We start from the raw sequence: 26,348 nt of genomic DNA, 5'->3' as shown, positions 1-26,348 counted from the left end.
TTTAATACAAATAAAAACCGAAAACCAGAAAAACCGTTATTTTTTTCAGAAAGAAAGCCGGAACCGATCAGATGTGCCTATATTTTTTTACTTGAACCGGAACGAAAACCGAAACGCATAAAAGTAACAACATAAAATATTGAAATATACCAAAATCTTTAATATATACGTATTTCTTACAAAAAAAAAGTATACAATATTCCCAACAGCATAGAAAAATCTCTACTACTAATACCAAAGGAGCTCATGATATAACCCTTCAAGCGAATACGTACTTATATACAAACAAAATGAACCACTGGTATTATATAATATATCGAATCATTGTCATTTTCAATATAAATTATATAATTCTAAGAAATAGATACCTTGACATTTGTAATAGGTTTTTTTATGGTTTGTCAAGGCCTCAAAATCATTGAATACGTCGGCCTCGATGTCCCTAAACCTACCAGTGCGCACAATTTGATCATTATTAGGTACCCAAACGTTCTTTCCGTTTTGCGTCGTTGGGATTTGTATTAATTACATAATAATGTTATATATATAAGGTTCGATTCATGCTTACTGCCTGCTTACTTTTTTCAAATAGATTTATTCAATTGGTTATAATACATTTTCTCATACGTCTTTTTCTCATAAATCTTGTGAATTATTCGTCGAATAAAAAATAGTACATTAAAAATTACATAATAACAATAAAGTCGTTCTATTTTTAATACAATACTTATTCCTGACGCCTCTGCACGAATTATTACGTAGTTAATTTAACTAGTGATGATGATGATAAAGGTCTGCGACTTTCGCGGGCAGGCACGCCCCGCCCCCTCCCAACCGACCTTTCGCCGCGAAGAAGAAGACGAAAAGACGGGTTTTCCCACCGCGCGAGATCGCAGAGGGAGGCCCAGTCGGCGCCGCTTTTCCGACGTCGCGACGCCTCACCTGTCACCGGGAAAATTAGCCCGCGCTAATCAACCATACGCGTGTGTGACTGTCTTTCGTGAGGATGCTATTATATTGTGTGTGTGCTGCAATTTAGGAAAAAGAGTGGGGCGTTTTTGGTGGTTCAGTTTTAATAGTGACTTTTTCACAATAATTTCTTCAGACAACTTTTGTGGATAACTAAACTTGTGATAAGTTTATATCGTGATAAAATTTCCATATCAATTTATTTAAATGGAAAAATAATAATCATATATATAACATGCCATAATATTTTTTTCCTAAATAATAATTCGTTAAAATACGATATTCAAAAGGCGGAGAAATAACTATTGGAAATAAAATTAATAATAAAATTTATTGTTTTATTCTTTTCAAACCTTATAATAATAATTTAACCCTTAATAAAACTTTGACGGAAAAATAATATGTGATATTTTTTTTTAAGAAATAACAACACAGTAATATGATTACTATGTTTGTTTAATATTTGTACTGTGAAATCGGTTATAGTGTTCTATAAATCCATAAAACTATAAATGAAACATTTTCGTCCTAGCTTTAAGATTTTTTTCAAAGAGAATTAGAAAATCTATGTTTTCTCCTCAACACCTGTTACAACTGCACACCAATTATTATGTATACCGTGGTATAAAAAAATATAAACATCATTTAAAATATACTTGTAGTAGCAAACCCGTGAGCTCAACCGTCCCAGTGTCAAATCCCAAAAACAGGGATCCGATCGTTAAAATAACACATGAAAAAATTGGATTTTTAAATAAGAAACGAGAAAATCAATAAATAACAAATTGTTTCCCACTGTTTGTAATTATCCGTGGATTAAAAATAGTACAATGATTAATGATAGGTATTGTTATATTTCGTAATTCCAAAGTTTAAAAAAAGACATTATATGGTATAGATATATGTACATATTTCTTTTTTCGACCATGTCCGATCCTGATAAGATCATTATATGGGCCTCCTAACCTTATATGGGCCACTAAGTGGAGGTTTGTATTAACAGATTTTGTTTTTACGAGAAATGGATGTCAGCCACTTGCTTAACCGATTAAGTCCATACTCTGACTCATACACAAATTGAAAAACAATATGTGTACTTGTCAGACCCAGGTTTCGAACCTGGGACCCACGACGCTATAGGCTAATAAGCCGCGCGGCCATCGTAGTTTAATATTAGCTCAATCAATACCACAGAACAGATTAATAAATATAATTCAGATAGGCCACATTTTGTCCTACGAAAATGAAACACAAAATATAGACGTGCAACAGTGTGTGTTGCAACCTTCAAATACACCAATATTGAATGAGCGTCATTGCATAAACCGAGACCAGTTTTCAGAACGAAGTACAAGCTTAGAATCACGTATTATTGACACATGTTTAAGTTTATCCCATATTCTTCCAAACTTGAGATCGGTTATTTATTACTCCACATCCGTTAAGCATTTTATTCCCCGTTAATTCTATGTTCCCTGGTCAATATCAATCTAAAATTTGTATTTAATATGACAGGCACATACGTACTATGTACCTACTACAAATTAACTCATAGATTTTTAATAATATCAATACTATCGACCGAAGGTATTTGATGGAATTTGCGTTTAAATTCTAATGTATTTAAGTTTTATACTATTCCATTTCAGTAATTTTTGGCGTGACGAAAGGTGCAACCCGGGTCGCAAAGAATAACTCAAATGGAATAGTACTAAACTTAAATCCATTATAATTTCACAGATTTTTTACCTTTGATGTGTATTTTCTTTTTATTGTATATTTTTATTGTCATGTAATGCTTATTTTTCACGTATGGATTGATCGAAACGAGCGATTAGTGAGTTCACTTGAGTGTGCAGGACTCTTAGCTTGACTACTCATGTGATTACTTCGGTGAAGCCGAAATAACCAATCATATTATGTTCTTATCACGGAACACCGAAAAAATACTAAGTTCTCTTCCGTCAATAATTGGTATTTAATTCAAATCGTATGCCAATTATTAATCTACAGTGACGTCCCTAGACAGAATTCCGCCCCTAGGCAGTGCCAAAATACCGCCACATTTTTTTATGCAGTACTTTATATTATCATCCTTTCATGATTCCAATATCTAAGAAATGTGTTGTATGGATACATTACTAACAATATATATACCACTAAATCTAATTTAAATGCCATCTCTGCTTCAATAGCCAATATTGCGAGTCTATGGTTTCAGATAGGTAGATTTAAAAATACACTTGACAACTTCCAAAACTCGTAAGTGACTGGCAAACATATTTGGATACATTTTAAATTAGGTATACACGTATCATTGTTGTTCACCAAGAATGTGACGTTCAAGGACAACTGAAGTAAACTAGACATCGCGAACCCGACAAGAAAATCCTTTTAAAACTTTTTTAGTACATAATTAATACATTTTGTTTTCAACCAGTGAGCTGAATTTTTTAATAGAAAGATATTTCCGTTATTATAAAGTTTGGGTAGCTATTTCTATAGGTAGGTAATATATCTAATGATTCTCCTCGATTTGCCGCCCTTTGGGTAACTGCCGCCCCCAAGCGATGCCCAATCTGCCTACCCCCACGGGACGTCACTGTTAATCTATATTCTATAATCACTTCTAGTCAGGAAAATTTATAAAAATAAATGAATTTAAAAAAAATCACTAAATGGTGCTTGAATTTGTCTGGTTCTATATGGATGATTATCATTAGATACTTTACAGTTTAAACCGTTAGAAAGTTACACCATTAACTTCATTAACCTACTAGAGTATAATAATTCTCATTAGGTAGTTATCTTTTATTATGGTAAAACTGCGATTAACTACACGCACATAATATGTAAGCCCTAACAAGAAGTATCAGTGATTATAACTTTTCTGACACCTGTTATAATTCGTGAACAGGATGATATGACCGCTTTTGATTTAAAAGAATATAAATACCTAACGAAGGTTGCCTGATAGGAGATTGGTCCAAAATGGAAGATCATCTATTTTTATTTCGTCATGAAACTTGTAAAAAAAACAATCATGAAAATTAGTAAAGTACAGATTTTGTACCTAAAGTAACATAATAATATGGTAATTGTGCCGCAGATGCCCGCATGAGCTTTTTTACATTTTTTAACGAAAACAGTTTATTCCATGTAGACAGTTATATTAAATAGCATTAAATACCATAATTTCTCTCAGTGCAGATGTTTTTCGATCCAATAATTGTTAATTTTAAATTTTCATTCATTTTGATGCATCATTATCACAAACTAAGATTATATTAGGTTGGGGTATGTTAATTTTGGTAACGTTATGTAAGGTTAGGTTTGGTTTAGTCTTGAAATAATAATTCACCTTTTTAATCTATTCATAACGGAAACTTTTTTTTTAAACCAAAAGTCCATAGACGTCAACTGGTCTATTGATTAAAAGTGGAATAAGTACTACAAAAAAAAATGCGTTTTATTAAATAAAAACAACAATACAAAACTAATAGATTAGGACCGGTTTCGTCCGCCTCAGAGAGGGACATTTTCAACTGAGCCTCTGTCCCTCTGAGGCGGACGAAACCGGTCCTAATCTATTGATTAAAAGTGGAATAAGTACTACAAAAAAAATGCGTTTTATTAAATAAAAACAACAATGCAATGCAGTTCCACCATGAATTGACAGTAAACAAAATAAAATAAATCTTAGTTTTGATTCGATTGCCCTCTTCTTCAACCTCTTTCGTGGAGCTAGGTGCTTACTATGTAATAGATAAATAATTATATTTTTTAATATACCTAACCAACGATTTCAACTTTGACAAACATGTTCGTTTTCAGTTAAACAAGTTAACTATATGAAAATGAGTTTTAAACATATCTTTACCTCAATAAAAAACTAGCTTAACTTCAAAATTGCCAATAATGTTATGTGTACGTCGTCATATACAGTGTATAAATTGGTCCTAAATGTATTATTTTACGACTATAATGCTAGGTGTGGCAAACCGATTATTGATTAACCGGTTAATCTATAAAATAAATTGATTCAACCTTTGGATAATCGAACTGAAAGATTTTGCCGTTCAATTTGACTATTAGGATTTACGAAAACATTCAAATACTATTATAATATATTTTTATATTGAGAACTTTTAATACTAATGTATACAGAATTTCAATGTGTTTTAAGTAGGTATACGTAGTTTTTTAATCACAAATTGGTTATACAAACTTTGGCCTAAAATAATAATTATTGTGGGTGGCTACAATTATTATTCGAATTGTTGAATGTTTTATTTAATAATTGTTCTTTGATTAAGAAACGCAAAGTAATGTAAAAATCAATAAATATAGATACCTACATATTACTATAATATTCACACCTTTACTCATTTTTTTATATGTATGAATTATCCGTGTAATTATATATTATATAATGTATGATTTTAATAAATTAATATATAATTAATAGTAAACTGGGAGTGTCATAAAAACAAAAATCTATAGACACAAATAAGAACAAAAACAGTGAGTGTTCTGCACACGAGATTATAAGTGTAACTTTTGTTTTCCTCTCCATTTTTTGGACACTTAGATTATTAATAGGTACCAACCAAAACTACATCGAATATATATAATAATAGTGTTTTAATTCAATAATTGGTATTTTTTTATTTAAAAAAAATACTTAGGTACTTAAGTAAAATTTAAATGTAAAACTGCCACCTGTAAAATTTTACCAACTGAACATAAAAACAATTTTATATTACTATATGTTAATACTTAGACAAATTGGTACGTTTTAAATGTACGGTGATTGGAACATCGATGCAAATTTAATTTTAAGGTCAGCAGTAGAACATTGAACATTTACAAGCAAAAAATACCCGATCAATCGTATTTATAACCGAGTACCTAGTTCCCCGATTACAATAAAAGTCGAGTAGTATAACAGGCCTAATAATATGTTCGTCCTGAAAAGTTTTTACAGTTGTTGCTCACGGCCGATGCGTGTTTGTTCAAGAATCTTTGCAATAAATAAATTATAAACCGTGCATATATGTATAGCAGTGTATATAAATACATATAGGTATGTTTCCAACTTGAGTATATTTATCAAGCGAATATCTACTCGAATACTATGCATGGAAGAATCTCATTTGAATTGAAATTTTGACATGACACATAAATTCACTTGAGATGTCTCCAGGATTTTTCTTTTAAATATTACTCATCAAATCCACTCCAGAAACAGCACATTGATACCCCATAATTCAGACCATATGTAGCTAAACCTGTTAAATAGGCTAAACGATTATAAACAATATTATTCGCTCAATCGATTTAGATAATTTAGGATATAGGAATAAAGGTGAGAAATGCGAGCATTACAAATATCCAGATAAACGAAAATATACCTTATTGATGTGTATATGTTATTACTTTATGTCATCATATCGAAAGATATAAAGTGTTTCCTTAATGGTGGATTCATTTCAGTGATGATTTGAAACACTTGAAAATCATAATATTAGCAAAATCCTACTCTTATGAGTAGAGACCGGATTATATGCAACATAAAAAGCTAAAAATGAAAAATGCTTAAAATATGCATGAAAAGTGTCAAAATAAATAATAAAAAGATACTAATTTTCAGTTTTTTTTATTTCAAAATTAAATCGACGATAAATTATTAATTAACAATTATTTAACATTTTGTTACCTACTCTTTTAAACGTTAATAATCAGATACAATTCCAAATGTTCAGTAATAAGATTGTGTCTTAGATCACTGAAAATATTTTTATATGTGGTAAAGAACCGTTCCACATCCACTGAGGTAACTGGGCGGTATTTGAATTTGGGTGCTATGTTAGTGCGTATTGTTTCTGGCAAAAGTTCACCCGGCCCATTACTAAAACTAGGTATCAATTTGACACTGATTCAAACAGGAACAGGGGTTACACAGGAACAGAGGTTCGAAGCCTGGGTTATTGTTCAAAATGTTTTCAAACTTCCCTCTAAGTTTACGCGGAAATACCTCTGGCAATGCAGAGTTCATTCCGCGGATTGTATTCATTACCTAACTGATCAAAGCCAAACATTGAGTTTCAAGCTTTTTAATACTCGCAGTATGTGGGAAAAATTAGTGCTAATCACAGCTATGTTTTTTATACTAGAATCGTTAAAAATGCTTCCTTGGATTGACAAACTGCCATAGCTTCTGCACTATCGAAGTCATTTACTACACCTTTGATGGCCTCGAAATATAAAATATAGCGAAAACATGCATCATTACTACATTTTAGGTAAAATATCCAATAACTGGTGAGAATGGGCTAAATATGCAAATGCATGTAATCCGGCCTCTACTTATGAGCAAAGCACACTGAAATTCGACTCGACACGAACATGACCATAAATCATAACTGCCCGTAATATTGCAAGTCTCTCACGCGCACACACTGCCAATAGTAATTCGACGCGACCTGCTGTCAAAACGGATAAACGTCATTGTACATCCGATTAAATAACAACGATTGTGTATTGACGTTGAAGACGAAAATATTAGATACATTAATTATTGTCAATTAAAAAATATACAAATGCTTGGTGTTCCATCTGTTGGAAATATATAAGAATTACAATTCGAATTCAGTGAGATAATCGACTACCGACTAATTTACAACTTTTTATAAGTAGCATATTTTTATCAAATTGAATATTTCCTTGTGATAGAGAAATACGCAAAATGTATCGCTTCATTATAATATCAGTCATTTTTGATACTGGAAATTAGATCACAGCCAGCATTGTTAGATAATTATTTTACCAAATCACTCAAATCAGGATCTTTACCATAAGAAATAAAAAAATCGGGATCTAGGATCAAAAATCGGGACAACCTAAAAACCGCATAGCTCAATATTTCTAATGTTTATTTATATAATATTAATTATGAATGATACAACACAAACTACAGAACACTTTTAACTATCAAAATAAAAATATTAAACAATATTTTTTCCCGACACTCGCATATTTGTTGATTTTACTGAAGATTTTACTTCCTGAAGAGTGTCTTTCTGTTGCCCTATTGGTAAAATTCAACACATGAAGATATCATGTTGAACAAGACAAGTAATATGTTTCATACATCTGACCAAGTCATCTGAGAAAATACCCGTTCGGTATACAAATTAGATTATATGCTTAAAATAAATTATGTTAGCTTGAAAGTCTATTTTTCCGGAAATCGTTGAATAACTGATGCCATTTCTCCGCAGTTTGGTCTTTCGAATTGTTGGCAATCACATCAATAGAAGGTTTCAGCGATTTAATACTTCATACAATTATTACATCACTCAGCCATCACGTTATTGTATCTTAACCTAGACATATATTTTGTATTTATTAAATGATCGTGATTGTAGCTGGCGCAGGACAATCTATTTTTACTTAAAAAACGGGACGTCCCGGAAAAATCGGGATCACAACCTACTTGAAGTTGGACATGCCTGGTGTAAACGAACAAGAAATATAAAAATTAAAACATTCTAATAAGTCACTCTAATATCTATGTCATTCTAATATGTCACATCTAAGGTTTTAACAGCTCAACGACGATATATTATTATTGATCTATTATAAGTCGTCTATTTTATATGCCATAGGCATTTTAGTTTTGCAAATATTTTTTTCTAACTTATTTCATTATACACAGAATTAAACATCTTTATAATCCACTTCGAAGCGAAGCAGACATCGCCTCGATGTCAAAAAGTATGACAACATGATGTTTATGACATCGGTAAAGTTAAAGAGGCAATTCGCAGGCGAAATTCCGTGTCTGGGCTTCATACACTTTCCGACTCGTCCGCCATTTTATTTACATTGAAAACCACGCTTCTTTATTCAAAATGGCCACCCGAAGCATGTGCCAACGTGAACACAAAAGGCTTAGAAAATTATATAGTTATAGGTTTACGAAATTTAGTTAGATATAAAACGGAATTCGTGAAACAATCTGTAAGATTAAAAATATAATCCCATGGTAAAATGATTCTATCATAATATTATATTATTCCTATATTGAGGTTATCAATATTATAATATTATTCCAACAATTTAACCGCTCGATTGATTTAATTTTTATATCATTATGTGATGACATTTACCATTAAATACCTTTTACTTAAAAGCGCCTCTACTACTTGGGGTAGGTATTCTTCTTCTTCAGGCCACCCAAACGTTATGCCTTTATCCCCTTCATCTGTAGTGAATATCTGTGGGAAGTTTGGCGATTCTAAATCGACCTCTGGAGGCTTAGCGACCGCCAGAGGCCGATACAAGGTATGTGGTGTGGTACGTTTGTTACCTGGATTGTCGTCAATTCCATCCGGGGTTGTGGCGCTGCGTTTTTGGCTTACATAATAGCGCCTGTACACGTGCATGGATTTACTGGCAGCAATAGTGCGTATTTTAAACTATCGTGACAATAAATTCGACTGTGTTTAGGAAAAAGGGCGTAACCCTCGATTTTTCGAAAAGTGTTTAATTAGATATTAACAATGTATACAACTAAATACACGTTCTATAAAAAGGAAGTAAGCCGCAAATGCCGAATTAATATCTAAATTCAGGTTTTAATTGAGATTAATTAATTTTTAATTTATGGAAAAAAGCATTTATCCTCCATTTTAATGATTTTTCTGTAATAACTTCTTTAATTATTATTACATCGAAAATATATTACACCAAATCATCAATCATCATACACCAGTGGCGAAGGGTGGAGGTAGGCTGTTAAGATTCGCTATAAATAGTGCACACTAAACTTTGTTAGTCATATGTATTTGTTTTTATTGAACTAAGACTACAATTTACAGATGGTGTTAGTTAGTTTTTAAAAATCAATTAAACCCTGCCTAAACGAAACCATAATAGTTTTGGCCTAATTTGGGCGATACGACAAAATTGTGCACACTTTTTCATTCATAGTTATTTGTTTTCGTTGGATTAAAGATACATATTATACATATTGTTGGTTCATTTTTTTTAATTCATTAAGCCCTGCCTGAACCAAACTATAATAAATAAAAAATATTATTCTATCTATAAAATATTCAAAGTTATGTATGATTTAATTGCATAATTTTAAATATTTTATAGATAGACATGTATTTTTTGACTATTATCTATTATGGCTTGGTTTCTCAGGGTTTAATTGAATTTTAAAAACTAACCAACACTTTCTGTAAATTGTAGTCTTATTTCAATGAAAACATATACGTATGTCTGAAAAAGTTTAATGTGCACTATTTATGGCGGATCTTAACAGCCTACCTCCACCCTTCGCCACTGTCATACACCCAATGTATGTGCCTATCTTTTAAAAAATATTAAAATACAAACTCTCAAAAAACGTTTTTTGCCTCTCCTGTAAAAATTGTTTAGTGAGGATTACGTCCTTTTTCCTAAACACGGTCGAAATGTTTACACGTAAAAGTGCTGACTGTCTCTCCAATCTCATTCTTCAAGAGTAAGCGAGACGCGATGTTGTCATTTTATGGTTCTATTTGACAGGTAGTGAAAATCGATTAACCTCAAAATGAGTAAGTATAGTTCGTTTTTTTGCCGGCAGGTTCGCCACTATCTTTCTACTGCACAGGCACAGACCGAATAAATCCCTAGTGTCATGAAAATTCAGAAGCTTCCAAACTTTTTTGATTCATACATGCAAGCTTGCAATTGCAGGATAATACATGTTTACCCATACATTTTCTTGTTATGGCCGCGATAATACTTACTGTCAACAGTAAATCCATGCACGTGTAAACGAGGTACCTATAACATAAGAAATACAATATGAAAAAAACAGAGGTTGGCACTTCGGGCGTTGCTAAATCTATAGTATAATCTATAATGTATAGTATCATCGTATAAACATAAACGAAAGAAAGACCACCTTACATACAAAAACCCGAGAGCGGTTTGCTATCTCGGCGCTTTGATGGCTGATGACGTAGTTTCCTCAAGTAGCAATTTATCTTTTTTGCATTGCCCTTAATCTGTTTTTACTTTGGTATTTATTTTTTTTTAATACCTAGGGTGGGTGGATCCTGGGCCTTGCACGTATGTCAAGTGGCTGGCCACCATCTTTTACTGTTTATATTATCATGGCACCCACATGCTAAAGCGGGCCCTCCGGCCAGGGCCTTCTACCTATCGCTTATTGTAATGGCATATTATGTGACGCACACAGAAGCGTTTTTAAAATTGTGTAGAGGTAAAAATAAGGGCCTTCAGTGTATTTTTAGCGTTTTTCTTTTTGTAGTTTTGATACACCTACTTGAATTATGAAGATATCGAGTATCAACATAAAACAGAGAAAAATTGCACGTCATAATCTCTTGATGTGTAATGTTATAAAAAATTCGTGATTTGTGTTTATCTCGCATATCTGATCTATCTGATACGCCCGGCCCCTAGGCTAGCCCTGTCAGTCAGTCTTGTGTTGGCCATGGTTTGTATACTCGAGGGAAGGTGGGTCTCAATGTGAAAAGCGCCTAAAGATTCATTCGATATTAATTTGCATACCGAGTTTGGCTATATCGGAATAAACGTTACGCTAATAATATTGTGAAAACATTAACCCAACTTTAAATAGTACACAGAAATACTAGTTTTGTTCGTAAAAGTAATAATTATTAAGTAACGCAAAGATATTTGTTTCTTGAAACTTTATCATACTATTGATTTTTCGCAATGCAGTGACTAAACTAATGTGCAAATTTAGTAAGTTTAATAATCATATTATTTTTCCGTACCTACTGTTTTGTATTTAAATAGATATAATTTCATTCTACTTACGTGTATAGTGTAGTATTCTTCATCGTCGGGCCCTCATGACCAGGGAATCCAATCCCGAGCCAAAATTCATATCTTGGGATTTCGGGATTACAATTTGACAATTCCGGGATTGGCATTTTTTTCCACTGTTAATATAAAAATTTTATATTTACAAATAACATTGATAAAATCGGTCAAAAATAAATCTAGTATAATGTATACTATTTAAGACATTTATTGTTAATATTGCATATATTCAATCTTGGAAATACATTGATTGCTGTTTCTGATAGTAAATACTTAATGAATGGGTTAGCGAGATTTAAAAAAGTAAAGCAAATCATGGTGTACTTATGGCCTTTCCGCTTCATAAACCTAATTAGTCAGCGAAATATAAAACTGCCGAAAAAAGTATGAGATCATGGCGGAATTACTTTGTTAATAGTGCGAAGCATTGTTTTTTTCCAATATTTCTCATTTTTATTAATTTATGTGAAAAAATAAAATGAATCGGCAACTTACACATGGGTATAAATCAAACATCATTCAAACTCAGTTCATTTCTAATGTAGTTATTTGTTATTAAAACTATTTTTTCTGTTTTTTTATTTTATTTTCCATAAAAAATAATAAAAAAAACAATCCAGAAAGTTTCGGGATTAAGTTTATCAATCCCGGGATTCATAGGTATCGAAAATAGCCCGGGATCCCGGGATTGGAATCCCTACTCATGAGGATTGTTTGATAGGATTCCTCTATTTCTCTCTGCATTATTAAAGACACTCAAAGTCTGTGGGAAGCAGAAAGCCCATGGCGTTCTCAATGTTATCCATCTGGAGTGAGTTTTTTTTTTCTCCAGCATTCGGCCTAGAGATTGCAATATCGAATGTAAACACCGATATTCCTCCAAAAATATTTTTTAATAGTCAACTTTTCCACCCAAAATGGTAGAAAATTCTGTATAGAAACCGACGTCGATTATATGCAAGAGATTTTACGCCCAATTTTATTCATTATCACTATTTTCGGATGATTCACTAATTTTAGATAACATATTTTTGCATTATTTCTGCTTTCTACCAAAAATATTAGTATTTTAGATTGTTATAACCAGTTTTTTTGTCTCGATAAATACCGAGATACCGGTTTTTGGAATACCGGCATTAGAATCCCTACTTTTCGTTTCGGCCTCATCAAATAGGAAGATTTTTTCGAGATTGCCTTCCTCTGCGGGCTATTTATTATGTCTAACATATTTTAGAATCCGGCAACGGCATATCGATTAGAGACTGTCTCGAATATGGATTTCGCTGATTATGGAATCACTAGTTTGTTTGGACATCCAGGAGACTCTCAGAATCTGCCCACACCACATTTGAAATGCGTCTATCTACCTGCCTCTTGCAATTATCATCTCAGAGACAAAAATATACTAATCGCAAAGATCTCAAGTAGACCGTGCTCACATAAAATAGCGTGGGGGAACCATTTCGAAAAAGTATCCATAATAATTTATCATTGATTTAACGAAATCTAGCAAGTGCCACTGATTTCTGCATTTACTTTATATACCACATACACAGCCACTTCGCACTTTGAGTCTTGCGATGAATACCTGATCTGCGGATACAATCAATTACGGGTTCTTGCCTATGAGTTATTGCGATCTGTCGCATCCACAAGTGGTTATCAAATGCACTCGGCCAAACGGTTATAATAATTATTAAGATCTGTCTGATAATCTGTAAGATGTCTTTTAGTCAGAATATTAAAGCAAACATTGGATGAGTGATTGCACCAATTCACGAGTGCCACGGATCTTGCACTGATACAGGCCTTGCGTAGAGTAGGGCCAATTTTTCAAGAAGGCTGTACGCCAGCCAAATCATCTGGGTCACGAACCTCAGTCATGTGTCCTGAAAACGAAGAAATACTATTTTATTCGCTTAAATATTTATTTTCTTCCTGGGGGGGGCGGACCTGTTTCTGTGCGCGCCTATTCGTTACGGTAATATTTTTGCTCTTCAAAGTTGGCTGCAGTTTCAATATGGTATTTATTGCCATTTCTATTTTCCTTTTGATTTCAGCCTCGCAGGGATATTTCAAATATAAAACCATATGTTTGTTAATAATAAAATTGTATATTGAAAAAAAAATATTATATCACACCGACTATTCGTCTAAGAATAAAATAAAATAAATATAAATCACGCATAAAACTGATGGTGGTATAAACATAATGTGGTGGTAACAATTTAACATAAGTTCTACAATCAATGCACATTAAAAAAAATATGTACGAAAATTATATTTTAGAATAATATGTCCTTATTCTATCAATGACCAAAATTATTGTGTAGTAAAATGTCTTAACAGATCTGAATCACCTGGCCCCAATAGTCAATTTACTACATCACCTGTATTAAATTAATATTAAAATGTATTTCTGACAAAAATTGAGCATTCGGACAAGTCCTTTTGACTATGGCCTCGCCCTGAGGCAATGTCCAATCGGTGAATTCCGATGTGCCGAGAGAAGCGCAGAATGTCCAACCCGTCCGGGGGTCGCAGGTCCGGTTCAGTCTCCTCTGACGAGAAAGGCGAATGTAGCTCCAATGCCCAGCTTTTTCCACCAAGCTTCAGCCCCCAGCAGTCTCTCGCCAAGCTTGACTTTAGCCTGCTCAAGTCGGAAGCGGCCATCTGGAAGAACAGCAACGACATCAGCTACTTGGAGCTGAATAAGAAGAAGGCTATGCTGAAGGAGTTGACGCCTTGGAGGAAAATAATGGATGACGTTTTGGGTTTGCAGAGGGGGAAGATTCCGCTGTTGCTCGCTGTGGAGGCGGGAAACCAGTCTATGTGCAGGGAACTGCTTTCTGCGCAAACGGCTGAACAACTCAAGGTATGCATGCTTATTTTTATTAGGTAGAAAGCTACTTAAATGCAATTGTTCAAGTGTAATGCCATATTTTGACACTGTCGATTAATTTGATGAAAACTTTCGTATCTGTGTTATTCAGGGCAGGTTCTTTACTCGTCGGATTCCTGTGAAAACACCAATGATTAAACATTTCATTCAAAACTCTGTTCTTACAATAAGAAAGTTTACGCCATATATATAATCCCGCCATACAAAAAAAAACACCCATATTACTTAATAAATGTAGAACAGTGCTGCCAGATCGTAGCTGTTAAGTTTAATTCTTCTGATGTTTCCCATATTCAAATGACATTATGCACGCATTCATAGGAAGTCGTCCAGATCAAGAATCGGGAACCTTTCCAGAATTATGGGTCACATTCAACTTTTAGTTTAAACGAATGTTTTTAAGAGAAGATAAAAAGTGTTGAAATACTACTTTATATCAATCTTTATAGCACATAAATATTTAAAATTCATCGGCCTTTGTAGTCCAGTGAGTAATGTGCTGGCTGACCTTTCACCCGGGGACTCCGGGCTTGATTCCCGGTGAGGTCACAATAATATATTTATGTGCTTTTCTTAAAGCCTGAGTGTTTGTGATTGTTTCACTTATTGATGGGCTAATGTTAATATCCGGTAAGCGACTTTTTACAAATTGTGCAGGAAAAAACTAAATATTTAATATCCCGTAGCTGACTGTTAATAGTTCACACATGCTGTAACTACATAGCATGCCAATAACCCGTAACGTAAAAAGTGGTAAATCAAAGCACATATCACCTAATATAATGATAACATCCAATAACATGTGACAGGATAAACATCCAAATTTGTTATATTACTACTTACCATTTACCTTTTAAATAATTCTAAAGTGACATTTTAAAGTAGAATTCAACACACGTCATGCAACACGCTTGACAGCTTAGGACTATTACAGGGTTATTCCTGCAATGCTTGGATACGGGAAAATACTAAATTGACTGTACCATTTTTGTTAAAATAACTACAGATATGGGAATTTCGCAGTCTATGGGCAGTATTTATGTTGTTTTTAGTACATCAAAAAGTCATTTTCGTCATATAGGTCAGATACGGGGTTTTGACATTAGACAATCGTTATGTTACTATACTACTACCATTAAGCCTCATGGCCTGTTGTAGCGCTAAAAAGAATTTATATGTAGGTATATATATTGTATATATTTAAAAAACAGATAAGATACAAACATAATTAATTTATAAAAACAAAACCGAATGATAAAATATTTTTGAGAAAAAAACAATTGAATTCCAATTTAAATCAAGTTCAATCTAACTGATTTAAACTTTGTTTCTTTGTCGACTTAAATAATATTCCCTGCAAGGCCACGACGACGAACGGTGACTGCGCGCTGCATCTGGCAGCGAGGCGGAGAGATGTGGACATGGTGCGCATCCTGGTGGACTACGGCAGCGGCGTGGACTCCCAGAACGGCGACGGTCAGACGCCCCTTCACATAGCGTCTGCGGAGGGCGACGAGACGCTCGTCAAGTATTTCTACGGCGTGAAGGCGTCGGCGGCCATAGCTGACCATCAAGGTATAACCACACCAAAAAGATACAACAAATCAAAGAAATCGTTACATTTTTATCACAAAATAAAATCAACTGGCTCCACAGACGGACAATAATTATTGTCAACTACTTATCACTTATTAAAACCAAATGCAGAGGGTTACATGTAAGTTGTACGTATGCAGTTCATCGTGGGACACTTATTCGTGCGCCGCAGTACGTGAAACATGAGTTCGTATAACATTTTATCAAATAACGAGTTCTTCGTTGAACATTTCACCGTGGAATACATTATTGTACGTATCTTACAAAATGCGGCGATAGTTTACAAATAGTACTGTTCAAATTAGATTAACCCTAACCTAACATAATCTAGTAAAGACATCTCCACATGTTGTAGCATACGTACAAATGTAGTCCACGGTGAAATGTTCAACGAAGAACTCGTTATTTGATTAAATGTTACACGAACTCATGTTTCACGTACTGCGGCGCACGAATAAGTGTCCTGCGGTGAACTGTTTACGTACAAATTTCCGGATACGAACGCAGAGATATTATCAACGTTTAGTTGGCCTTAACCACGAAACAGATTAATACGATATAAATCCAAAACCATTCACCATAGACTAGTGGTCTTCAAACTTTGTCGACTCACGGAACCCTTAGAATTATAAGCTTTTTTCGGGGAAGCCCATCCCATCCTTGGAATAATATACCTTAAAATAATTACATTTTTTACACAATTTGTCGAATTCTAGGTCTATTTGTCGATTTTTTTTTACTCGTGGAACCCAGGGGTTCTGCGGAACACAGTTTGAAAACCACTGCCATAGACCAAGATTTTGACGCCGAATTATGTTTATGACTTATTTATAGGTATAGTAACGGTCAGACCATAACATACCTATTTGAAATACAAAGCTCCCGGAATGTCCTTAAATATTGCCAATATTGAATACACGTTTCGTTTATGTGAAAAACTTTAATGCATACATACATAACTATTGAAAATAACATATTATTCTATTTCTCCACACTCGAGAATTAAACTTTTTTACTACCACGCCTAGATCACCTATACACGTCAGTGTGACTTTGTGTGTGCATTTAGCCAGTAGCCTAGTCCCTAGACATCTGTGGCGAAGGGTGGAGGTAGGCTGTTAAAATATTGCACACTCAACTTTGTCAGTCATACGTATGTGTGTTCATTGAACTGAAGAATAATGTTAGCTAGTTTTAAAAAATCAATTAAACCCTGCGTAACCAAGCCATGATAGATACTAGTCAAAATATATTCATATAAGTATCTATACAATATCTAAAGTTATGCCATTAAGTCATACACAGTTTTAGATATTGTATAGATAGAAGAATATTTTTTATGTATTATAGGTTAATTAATTTAAAAAAACTACCCAACATCATCTGCAATATTATGTATTCTTAATTCAACGAAAACAAATAAGTATGACTGAAAAAGTGTGTACTATTTTTGTCGTATCGCGGCATAGCATACCTAAACTACTATGGTTTGATTTAGGCAGGGTTTAATTGATTTTTAAAAACTAACAAGCATCCTCTGCAATTTGTATTATTAGTTCAGTGGAAACAAATAAATATGACTGACAACGTTTAGTGTGCACTATTTATGTCGTACCTTAACAGCCTAACTTCACCCCTCGCCAATGCAGGCGTAATACCGCCCCTAAAAACAACATGCAACGTCAAAGTGCTGCTTCGTACTGTATGCAGTATTTTTTTTAATTTTGATATAAATTCATTGTCTACAACCTTTTAGTTTGTCTATTCGAAAAAAATACTTGCTTAAAATCCTAATATGCATATCTACTGATTTTTGTTGAACAGCTGTAGAAGATAGCGTTATGTCCACGATTCCACTACTCGACTGCGGGGCTTCAATATTTAAGAAACAAAATATTAAATTTGATTAGGTAACTTTTGGATGTTTGAAACGTTCAAGAAACACTAACCTACAAGATCTTGTCATTTTTTACATCTAGATCGGACTCCAATGCATTTAGCCGCCGAGAACGGCCACGCATCTATAATAGAACTTTTGGCCGATAAGTTCAAAGCCAGCATTTTCGAGAGGACCAAGGATGGGAGCACTCTGATGCATATCGCTTCCTTGAACGGTCACGCAGACTGCGCCATGATGCTCTTCAAGAAGGGAGTCTATCTGCACATGCCAAATAAGGTGATCAATATTGAAGTCATTCCAATCCCCATTAAAGAAAACTTATAATAATACAATACTACTTCATTAAAATGCGTGGTGGGGCATCTCTCCGCACTTTACCCTATAGGGCAGGGGTTCTTAACCGCGTGCCCGCTATCGATTTTTATAAAAATATAAATGCGTATTATGTAACTCGAAATCCTTTTTATTTCGGTAAGTATATCAATTTGTATTTAGGTATGGTCCCAATATTGAAGCTCGATTTGATATAAATAAAAAGGATTTCAAGTTATCCACATTTATATTTTTATAAAAATCGATTTTTTTTTTGAAATAGATATAAAAAAAATATTAAAACTATGAATTAGTCAAAAATCTCTTAGGCGATGCTTAGAAAACTTAATAAACTAAATTTTAGTAATAAATATGACCATAAAATATATGTGATAATAAGATGGGGTCCAATTCAACAAATTCACATTTTATTAGATTTTTTACAATAATTGTAAGTTTCTCTTTGACTTAAAATAAAAAATATTTTTCTTTTTAATGTTTTCAGATACATATGTATTAATTAACACAGTTGAAATTGTAAATTATCAAAAAAATGTCTCAAGTTGCAAGCCTTAACTGTATTTTATACGCCTTCAAATGAAGAATTTTCCACGTAGTGCCATAAGAAAGTCCAAGTTCTCGAGAATGGCATGTAATTGATTGTTCTGGATTTTCATCCACACTTTGATTCACAGCATCGATATTTTCAGCAGTACGTTTACGTTATTGACAGGTTGGATTCTTAACGTCACAAACATTACCATTTGACTCCAATTTACCAATTAAATTACGAATAGTAAGTATTGTATGTCGATTTTCAAGTAATGCCCGAAACGTAGCTCAAATAACTGATTTGTATACGTTGTACAACTGTGTACATATCTTTCCATGATGATTTGCCAAAAAATACTGAACACAAATGTCAATTTTGGTGGGAATCAGATAAAAATGGCTGCTATGACGTCTATAGTACTAATTTGATAATCCTTTATTATATTATATTGTCATTTTTAATTTATAGGGTGGTGCCCGAAGTATTCACACTGCTGCAAGATATGGACACGTAGGCATCATCAATACTTTACTGCAGAAAGGCGAAAAGGTCGACGTCACCACAAATGTGAGATGGTCTATCATTACTTTCAAGTTTAGTATGAAATAAGTAGGTACCTATACAATGTGTGGTGACTGAAAGTGTCACCAGTAACCAAACTGAGTAGTCGTATTCAAGTACATGCATGCAGTTGCATATTAATAATATGCAATTGTAAATTTTACTCAACTTTATTGTCTGCTGCAAGCGCGCACACAACAAAAAATGATTGATGGGTATTTTGAAAAAATGTCCATAATATTTTTTTAGTTTAATAGCGGCGGGAGTGGCGGGGTTAACAAATCTTTACGGGTACCTCTGTTGAAACCATTTCTCCAACTCCTGACCATCATACCAGTCAATTTGTGACTGGCCACTGTGAATTTGCTGGCAAGCTCTTTGAGCTTGGACTTGCAAACCGTCCGACATGCCCATGCGGAGGGGAAATACAGGATGCCAACCACATCCTCTGGGAATGCCTGAGTATGTGCTCCGAACGGGAGGAGATGCTCAGGTCGGTTCAACCAGCTGTTGGGCCTATCGGGCCCTCCGACTTGGTCAACTTGCACTAAGGCCAATTATCTTTCATTTTAAAAAAAAATGCGGCGTCTTATTGCGGCGATTAGCTTCGATTTCTTTGTTATATATACCTTTAATTCATTTTCTTTTTTGTAATCTACATGTGCTTTTTTCGGCACCTTGCATTAGAGTAAATTATTTAAACTCAGTCAGAGCTCACTTTGAGCATAGCAACCTCAGTCTTGGGTATTTTCTCCCAGGGCATTCCCAGACAAAATTGAAATAGATGCTTCACATCGCCACTATAGGGTCCCGTGATAGGCTCGATTAAGACCGAGTGTGGTGCGGGGCGGGTTTCGGTGGAGGGCATTTAGCTTCAATAGTACATTGCAGTGGGTTTACGTACGAGTTATTGTGACCTGTCGCATCCACAAATGGTTATCAATTGCGCGTGGCTTAACAGTCATACTTATTAGAATTATTACATTGTACCTAGTAGTCAATTTTAAATACAAAAGTGTTATCGCGGCTCGTCTGTCGAGTGCAAAAATGCTCTTATCTAAAAATAGACAGAGCATTTTGCTGCAGCCAATCAGCAACGAGTCGGATCATGTGACGTATCCGCGCCATCTTGCGGATACGAAACAAAACTTGAATATTATTATTAACACCGAATAATTACAGTTTAGTGATTTGACTAGCTGTCTTGTAGTCAACGATTCTCATATGTCTATGAGTCTGCCCGATAATGGTTCCGGCCTCTTTAGAGTTCCATGGAATTAGGTGCTTTGGGGATGACACCTTTTGGCGATTTTACCATGTATTATGTATCCAAAGCAGAATGCAGGAACTCGCCGAAGTAGGCAACAAAGTAGGTTTGAAAATAAATGTAACAAAGATGAAAGTCATGTTCAACTGCTTTGCGAGCCAAAAAGAGATCCTCATCAATGGCACTCAGCTCGAACAGGTGAAAAACTACATCTATCTGGGACAACAAGTGTCTATAGATGGATGTATGTTTGATGCATTGTTCGCAGAGTAAAGCTAGGCTAGCTAGCTGGAGTGCTTTTGGCCTCTTGAATAATGTCTTCAAAAGTGACCTTCCACTGTGCCTAAAACGCAAAGTATTCAACCAGTGTGTACTTCCCGTAATCACATATGCGTGTGAAACATGCACCCTAAGTGAAAGAGAGATCCAGAAACTTAGAGTAGCACAGCGTGGTATGGAGAGGTGCATGCTGGGCATAACGCGAAAGGACAAAAAGAGGAATGAGTGGATAAGGAAGCAGACAAGGGTTTGCGATGTAATAGAGTTCATTAAAAGCCTCAAATGGAGATGGGCTGGAATATAGCTCGAAGAAGAGACAATCGTTGGACAAATTTAGTCATCCAGTGGTATCCAAGAGGTACAAAACGTGCGCAAGGTAGACCTAGAGGCCGCTAGATTGATGAAATGATAAAATTCTGCGGAAGTACGTGGCAACGCAACTCTCAGGACCGAGAGAAGTGGAATCAGCTTGAAGAGGCCTTCATCCAGCAGTGGATAGATTCAGCCTGATGATGATAATGATGATGACTGTGTATTAATTTATCTTTTACAATTATATAGATTAACATTAAATTATTAATAGTATATACACATTGTACGATTGGCTTATGCAAAACAGTTGCAGTCCATCATCGTGGACTATATTTATAACTAACATTGTAATCGAAATGTCTTAAAAATAGGACAACCATACGGCGTTGCATATAGCAGTGGAATCTTGCAAACCAGCCGTTGTGGAGACATTACTCGGGTACGGAGCGGACGTCCACATCAGAGGTGGTCTCCAGCGGGAGACGCCCCTCCATCTAGCATCTAGGGTCGGCGGCGGAGATAGGTGCGCTCTCATGCTGTTGAAGTCAGGAGCTGGTCCCAACCTGGCCACTGAAGATGGACAGACGTCGGTGCACTTCGCGGCGATGCATGGTAATCTTCCAACGCTACTACTTCTGCTTGAGGATGGTGGAGATCCTCTCTTCAAATCAAAGGTATTTTAAATAACTTGAAATTCATAATACTATAATATATTTTTATTTCTTGCGTCGCCTGCATGGAAAGTGATCCACGAATAACGTAGAATAGCAAATGTAGGACTAATAACTTGGCGTCCTAAAATCCTAAATCTCAAAGCACCGTTCTATACCTGAATTCCAATGTGTGTTTGAAGTCAGAGTATGGACCTAATAGGTTCAGCAAATGGTTAACATCCATACTACCATCCATACCATCCACTATAGCCATACCGTATGTTACGAGTTTTTAAGGATAATCTGCATTAAATTTTCAAAACACGTCAGGAAATGTTCGTAGATTCTACCCAATGACGTCCCGTGGAAATAGGCAGGACATACGTTGCATTGGGGCGTCACATTCACAACTCAGTCAAAGCTCAATTGAGAGCGTGGCGACCTCAGTCTTGGATATCTGCTCCTGAGACATTCCCAGGCGTAAACAACTGCTGATGCTTCACACCAAACGTAGGACCTCGTAATACGCTCGATTAAGACTGAGTGTGGTGCGAGGTGGGTAGGTTTTTGGAAAGCCATGTTTATGTTGTGATCTCTACTGATAATAAAGGTATCCATGTGCAATATACATGGATGAACTAGTTAAGTAAATTGAATGTGAAATCTCGTTTTAATTTAACGTGACTATCTACTCGTGTTGATAGCATTCTATAAAATAAATGTAGATGCGTTTCCAAAAATACATTATTAATATATTATTGTATTTAATAAATAATATGTTTACTAGACTTGCTACGGTTTTCTAAGCTAATTGGGTTCTCTCTATTGAGAACAGTTTTGAATGCAAATTCTAAATGTATAAAACTATCAATATAGGAATTTAAAAATAATCCCTCCATTACACATAGAGTTGGGTATTTCCCGAGAAAATCTCAATCTCGAGATTCGGGATTTCCTGAAATGATGAAATTTTGAATTCTCGAGAATTCTCGAGATATCAGAAATTTTTAAAAAAAAACCTGTAAAAATCTTAAAATCAGTGTAAAAATAGACAAATTCCAAAAACATGATTTTTTTTTATTATGTAAGAAGACAAACAAAATAGAAGTAGGAAAACAAAAATAATTCAAAACAATATTTATTAAAATAGGATTTCAAAAAGCACAGACTGTCAATCGCTGCGTCTGACAATCGCGTAAATTTGAGACACAAAATTCCATGATCTTGCAAAAATTGCGCTCATTTTGAGTCGACGTTGGCTTAATTGTGTTAAATGGCCCGACCAGTTTTTTCATATAGAGAATCGTTTTTCAGTTAATATTTGATAATAAAGAAATCCCGAATCCCGAGAAAAGATTCTCGAGATCCGGGATTTCCCGAAATGTTAAAAATTTCAATTCTCGAGATTCGGGACTTAAAATCTCGAAAATTTCTCGAGAATTCCCGTCGGGAAATTCCCGAAACCCAACTCTAATTACACATAGGTACATCTCTGTGCCGCACTAGTTTGATTTATTTTGTTGAGCTATGTATTCGGATGATTAAAATAAATAAATGTAATTTTCAGAAAGGAGAAACTCCCCTCCATCTGGCATCAAAGGGGTGTAGACCTGATATCGTGCGACATTTAATTGAATTCGTCATGCAAAAGCAGGGACCAGAAGCCACGACCGCTTACATCAACACAGTTAATGAAGAGGGAGCCAGCGCGTTGCACTGCGCGTGCCACATCACCCAGGAAGAAGTCGAGGTGAAAGGAGCCGACAGAGAAGTGGTCAAACTACTTCTTCAGCACGGAGCGGACGTCTTCCTCGAGACCAAACACGCCAAAGAAACAGCTTTCCACTACTGTGCCATTGCAGGAAACGACGAAGTCATGTGCGAAATGATAGAGCACATGAATTCAACTGATGTCCAAAAAGCGATGAATAAGCAATCTTCTGTCGGGTGGACTCCACTTCTTATTGCTTGTCACAGAGGACATATGGCTCTTGTAAATACTTTACTAGCTAACCATGCGAGGGTCGATGTCTTCGATACTGACGGACGATCTGCGTTACATCTTGCAGCAGAAATGGGATACCAGCAAGTGTGCGATGCCTTGCTCACAAACAAAGCCTTTATCAATTCCAAATCTAGAAATGGTCGAACCGCTTTGCATTTAGCTGCTATGAACGGTTTTACGCATTTAGTAAAGTTTTTAATCAGAGACCACAATGCAGCGATAGATGTATTGACTCTGAAGAAACAGACGCCTTTACATTTAGCAGCAGGTAGTGGTCAGATAGAAGTGTGTAAACTTCTCTTAGAACTTGGAGCCAATATCGATGCGACGGATGAGCAAGGACAAAAACCCATCCATGCAGCCGCGCAGAACAACTTCAGCGAAGTGGCACAATTATTCTTGCAACAGCACCCTAGTTTAGTAATGGCGACGAGTAAAGATGGAAATACATGTGCCCACATTGCTGCGGTCAGAGGGAGTGTCAAAGTGATAGAAGAATTAATGAAGTTTGATAAAACTGGAGTTATAACTGCTAGAAATAAATTGAATGACTCCACTCCTCTTCAGTTAGCTGCTGAAGGAGGACACGCGGATGTTGTGAAAGCTCTCGTCCGGGCTGGAGCCTCTTGTACAGATGAAAATAAAGCAGGTTTTACTGCTGTTCATTTAGCTGCACAACATGGCCATGGACAGGTGCTAGAGGTGATGAGGTCATCAAACTCGCTAAGGGTATCCAGTAAGAAGCTCGGCTTGACCCCTCTTCATGTGGCAGCTTTTTATGGACAGGCAGGCAAGTATTCAAGCATTATTTCCTTGTGTTTACTTATTATAAACTTTCCATATTCTTCTTCTTAATCCATGTCCGCTCATCATATGGAGCATATGGACACGTGTGGAAGACCAAGAATCCCAAAACTCAATATTACCTAAGTAAATTTGTATGCATTACATGCATTCTACATAAAATCATAATGTTTATGGATCTAAGAATTCAGCCACTAAAGCCAATTTGATCTCTCTCCACATTATGTGATAATGCAAATTGTATGTCATATTTTCCTCAAATGACAATGACTATAGTGTTGCCATAGTGCAACGTTTTCCAATGAGATCACAATTCATTTAGATAACATTCTCAACCCTGGGTATTGTTGAGTTTCTTTCACTAGTGCCCTCATGGTATTGTATAGTGTTATTAACAATAAAAGGATCTTTCTACTATTTTTATTTCAATTTCTTCTCAGATACTGTACGAGAGTTACTAACGCACGTACCAGGGACAGTAAAATCTGATGCACCGACTGGAACATCTTTGGTGGGAGAGCTGGGCAGTGAATCAGGCATGACACCACTCCACTTGGCTGCCTACTCCGGAAATGAGAACGTCGTCAGACTGTTGCTTAACTCCATCGGAGTTCAAGTCGAAGCTGTGACCACTGAAAATGTATGTAACAACACAACTGAAAATAAATGACCGATTGTTTTCATATTAATAATATAATATAATTATGAATTATTATTTTAACACTTACTAGTCTACTGAAGGATGTAAATAGGTAGGATGATAGAATTATAGTATTAAACAATGGCTTGAGGATAGTTTTTAGAATAATATTATATTGAAGTAATCAACATGTCGTAAGTGTCGAATTATCGACAGAATGAATCCCACTGATCTGTGGCAAACTCCATATTGTCACCGTTCAGGCAAAAGTCACCAAACCTAAAAACATAGTTTTGAGATATCGCAATTTGAAAGTTTGAAAATGCAGGAAAAATCAGATTTTAATGTTTTTAAGGTTTTATCTACATTAAATTATTTTCTCATGTCTTCTTAATAATTTCTTTAAGGTACTTTTACTTTTTGATTCTAATTAAAACATCTGGAAGGTTTTGAAGGAGGCAAGGTAGCTCAAATTATGGTTTGGTGACTTTTGCTTGTTAATAATCTGAACAATGTTAGCCAAAAGAAGGATCAGTAAAACTCACCATCCATAGTATAGTGACTTTTGCTTGTATATTTATAACGAAGGATTTTTTTTTTATAGAGTCAATAATGTCTATTCACCTATAATGACTTTTGCTTGTTAAGATTTTATCGAAAGTCATTTAGTGAAAAACAAATAATTCGGATTTAAGCAAAATTTTACTTACTAATGTACCG

General features: G+C 35.0%; 1 protein-coding gene across 1 annotated transcript in view; it reads left to right on the top strand.

The window, feature by feature from the left end:
* nompC (no mechanoreceptor potential C) overlaps positions 1-26,348 on the top strand; it is a 184,032-nt gene that overhangs the window by 135,378 nt on the left and 22,306 nt on the right. The window contains exons 5-11 of the mRNA XM_085960294.1: positions 14,627-14,719; positions 16,108-16,321; positions 18,322-18,518; positions 19,576-19,674; positions 21,898-22,200; positions 23,747-24,974; positions 25,429-25,628. Coding sequence (XP_085816420.1) covers positions 14,627-14,719; positions 16,108-16,321; positions 18,322-18,518; positions 19,576-19,674; positions 21,898-22,200; positions 23,747-24,974; positions 25,429-25,628 — 2,334 coding nt within the window. The remainder of the gene's footprint in view (positions 1-14,626; positions 14,720-16,107; positions 16,322-18,321; positions 18,519-19,575; positions 19,675-21,897; positions 22,201-23,746; positions 24,975-25,428; positions 25,629-26,348) is intronic.

This window comes from Rhyacophila brunnea, unplaced genomic scaffold (assembly GCF_057557595.1).
Source record: "Rhyacophila brunnea isolate RB1 unplaced genomic scaffold, BYU_Rbru_1.0 scaffold_11, whole genome shotgun sequence".
NCBI lineage: Eukaryota > Metazoa > Arthropoda > Insecta > Trichoptera > Rhyacophilidae > Rhyacophila > Rhyacophila brunnea.
This window is presented reverse-complemented; position numbering and strand designations above follow the sequence as displayed.